Genomic DNA, 3943 nt, shown 5'->3' on the forward strand with positions numbered 1-3943 from the left:
AGAGGACCCAGATTAAGTGAGGGAGGAAAACCCTGGCCCATCGGCTCTGCCTCGATTATGCCACGCGGTCTGAAGGTTGGGCTTGATCTGGACATGTATCAGTAGGGCGCTGACACCCCGGAAGGGGTGACCGAGAAATTAGGGGTTTTCTGAGGACAGGAGCAGACAAGCAAATCAGTGCGCTGTTGGCACATCAGCCCCTAGGGGGAGCCAGACACCTCTCCTTGGCCGAGCGCAGTGCAGGCCGAGGGCCAGGGTGGTGCTGGAGGGAGTGAGTGCCCGCAGTGGCACAGACCCCTGCCAGCACACGGATGGCTCTCCCGCGTCCAGGGGCTGGCCTGCGGCTTGGGGAAGCAGACCCCGCCCTGGGCTTGGAGACACCCCCGCCCCTCGCCTCGCCCCGCCCCGCCCGTCCTTGGTGCCTCTCACCTCACCTCAGTTGGGCCAGGGACTGTTGGACACACCCAGGCGGCCACTTAGGACCAAGGGGACCGTGACTGGGAAAGGCAGTCTGTGTGGCACATGTGGTTCCACCCGGTGCCCACAGCCCACGGGTGCGTGGCTTTGTGGTCAAACACGGCGAGCCCTGGCCGGGGTAGGCAGGAAGCCCAGCTCCCTCCGCGGATCCCGCGAGCACGCACTGGTCGGTCTCCGTCTGTCTCTCTGTCTCTCCCCTCTCCGTCTGCCTCTGTCCCTCTCCCTCTCCACTCTGGAGCCTCGAGCTGTGTTTTCATTACGGAAGGCCTGTCACGTCAAGAGGATTAGGTTTTGTCTGCAGAGCAGCACAGGTTTGGGGGGCAAGCGTGTGGCAGGTTTCAAAGAAGGCCATCTCAGCTGAACGTAAAGCAGCCCTTTGGGGTGGGGCCGCCCAGGAAAGGAGGGACCAGCCTGGAGAGGTGCGAGCTCTGCCCTCGAGGGAGGTCAAGCAGACAAGGAGGACTGCCTGTAAGAGGCACATTGTTCGGTGTCCTGCCTTCGGTGGGAGGATGGACTGGCAAACCACTAGTGTCCTTTCCATCGCCACGTCCCCGTCGTATTCATTTGCTAAGGCCGCCCTAACGGAGGGTCACAGACTGGGGCTTTAAACAGCAGAAGCGTACTGCCCGCTCTCCTTGCCACGTCCGAGAGTCCCGGATCAGGCGCCAGCGGGGCCGACTTCCCGAGAGCCGTGAGGGTCACTCCCTGGCCTCTCTCCTTGGCTGGTTAACGGCTGTCTCTCCCCGCGTGCTCATGTAGCCTTTCCTCAGTGCATGTCTGTGCCAAACTTCCCCTTCATACGAGGCCACCGGTTCATATGGGATCAGGGGCCACTCTGCTCCGGTGTGACCTCAGCTAACCTAACTTAATTACATCAACAAAGAGCCTGTTTCTAAATAGAGCTATTGGGGTGAGGACTTCAGCATAGAAATGTGGGGAGGCACAGCCCAACCTGTTACACACACCACATAGTCCATCTTTCTGGGCCCTCTGAAGGGGTGACACTCTGAAACGGGACATCCATCGCCAGGATGCCTGCCAACGCCCTGCAGGCTGGGTCACATTGGAAAGCTGACCCTCTGCACGTGCTCGATCCCAGAAACCATCCACTTTTCTTTCCAGGGCGAAGAGGGGAGCCCAGGGCCAGCCGGCCCCAGAGGTGATCCTGGTGCACCCGGGACCCCCGGAGCGGGGAAGGACGGAGAGCCGGTATGTGGCAGTTCTGGGGGTTTCTGTACCTATGACAGCCAGGCCAGAGTTAGAAAAGGGGAAAGCAAAAAAGACTCGCTGGCCAAACTTTGCAGAAGACGAGTCAGAGCCGACGAAAGCGCAAGGCCTTGACAGCCCGGTGCGTGGGGCAGCGACTGTGTGTGAGAGGCGGAGGAGGCCTGTCCGGAGACACGGCCGCGCCCTCCTGCAGGAGCCTGTGACATGGGTCTCAGGTGGGCAAGTGGGCAAGCGAAGGGGGAGGGACGGGGATTTTCTGAAGGCCACACAGAGGCAGTGGGTGGCAGAGTCAGGATTTACACCCTAGGGCCTCGTGGCCCCCAAAACAGGCTTCCTTCACACAGGGTCGTAGGGAGACGCCCATGTATCTGTGTCCCCACAACAACACGGGGCACACAGACTCGTGGTTCCATGATCATCCCTGTGTTCTTCATCTCCCCAGGGACTCCGTGGGCCACCTGGCTTACCTGGACCTCTCGGAATCAAGGTAGGTGTTTATCCAAGCAAAGCGTGGGTGCCGCGGGTTGCACTCAGAAGGGGACCTTGAGAAATTGTCCTTAAGCTCCCCCTGGTCTCCTCGCCCACTTCCACGTTCGTCCGTGCGTCATATCCCTCTCGGCTAGAGGCTCCACGAAGTCCTCGCCACACAGGTGGGCTTTACAGACATTCGCTGATTAAACGAAGTCGCAAAAGAGACTTGGAGCCAGCAGAGCTCGCTCTCGGCAGCCTTGCGTTATTCGTCTAACGGGCGGGAGGTGGTCCCCGCATTTCAGGCGGCTAACAGTGACGGGTGGGTGGAGGCGGCACCGCAGAATGGAGAGGCAGGCCAGAGCCTGGGTGGGGGAGCGCGGACAGCCTTGACCCAGGCTCCAGCTGACCAGCCAGTTTCATTCCAGGGGACCCAGGTGAGTCATGCTCTTTCTTTGGCCGAATACTCCCTCCCATTTAAAACGTGAGACGTGTGAACAGATGGCCATTTCGTTTGTAAGTTAGAATGTGGTTTGGAAATAAAGGTTTCCATAGTCGATTGGCTATGGAAAGGTAGGTTGGAATTCAGAGAGGTCTTTAGTGGAGGGAGAGGCGGTCGGGGAGGCACAAGGGAGGAAAAGGAAGGGAGAGATGGACGCAGACCCCAGAGACAGTGCCTGCTGTGCGCCTGGCCCTGGTGCTGTCCCTGGTGCTGACTTGAAAGCACCTGTGGGGATCGAGGAAGAGAGCTGTATAAAGGGTTCCATGGGCACCCTCTTAGCCCATCCTAATGACTACGACTGCAGGAAGACTCTCAAAGATGCCTTCTTTCTTTTAGGCCTAGCAAAATAAACAGGCTTTGCTTTCATACAGGACTGTGTTATGTTCCTAGCTCAGCTGCCTACAAGATAGCTGACTTAAAGGCAAGTGGCTTATGCTTCCTGAGCTGCTATTCCTTTTCAGTAAACTCGCAAAGGGCTGCTGTAGAGAGAAAAGATCCGATGGCACATAGGTGTTGCTCAGTAAATGCCACCCTCCTTCCTCGCGTGTTTATTCCCCGACACAGTGAACCGGCGTGGGCTGCCTTGCAGCCAGAGCAGGCACTGCAGTCGGGGTTACAGACTCTGTCTCCTCGGCCCCTTTCTTCTTAATCGTGAGCCTTTTGGCCTTTGCCGACACAGCATTAAGGTCTCGTGCTCTTTTCTTGGGGCCACTTTCTAACCTTTTCAGTCCATTAAGCTATAAAGTGTAGTTGCTCGGGGAAAACGTTAGTGTCACAGTGGGCCGTAAACATACAGGTGGAGCCAGGCCTGGCCACCCGGCAGAAAACACTCAGCGAGTGACTCAGATTCCAGGCTGGGCTGGGAGAGGGCTTTCTGTCACATTCCCTCCTCCAGAAAAAGTTGGTTTTGGTTAGAGGCAGAATTTAGTACCGGACGAACTGTGAGTGGTGCTGGATTCGTTCATTCTAGCATTCAGGTTATTTCTCTTAAAGGCCACTGGTGCCAGGCCCCATGCTGGGCACCATGAATGCCAAAGTGCATAGATAGTGTACCCAATACAGGGTCTGACTCATTTCGGGTGCTCAACAAGTACTTGCTGAATGAATGGATAAATGAGTAAATGGATGCTCTCTACTTTTAGGACACTCACGTCGAAGTCGGGGTCAGACAGACAAAAGGGAGGGCAGTGTGCTAAGATTAATGCCGATGTGCCACATGCCAGCAGGAGAACAGAGCGGGGCCGGCAGAGGTTTATAGAAATGGAATAA

General features: G+C 57.1%; 1 protein-coding gene across 1 annotated transcript in view; it reads left to right on the forward strand.

Annotated features, from left to right (window-relative positions):
* Positions 1-3943, forward strand: part of COL22A1 (collagen type XXII alpha 1 chain) — a 191307-nt gene that overhangs the window by 132730 nt on the left and 54634 nt on the right. Inside the window, exons 32-33 of the mRNA XM_011373400.1 lie at positions 1600-1686; positions 2147-2191. Of these exons, the coding sequence (XP_011371702.1) occupies positions 1600-1686; positions 2147-2191 (132 nt within the window). The remainder of the gene's footprint in view (positions 1-1599; positions 1687-2146; positions 2192-3943) is intronic.

Source organism: Pteropus vampyrus, unplaced genomic scaffold, assembly GCF_000151845.1.
Source record: "Pteropus vampyrus isolate Shadow unplaced genomic scaffold, Pvam_2.0 Scaffold224, whole genome shotgun sequence".
NCBI lineage: Eukaryota > Metazoa > Chordata > Mammalia > Chiroptera > Pteropodidae > Pteropus > Pteropus vampyrus.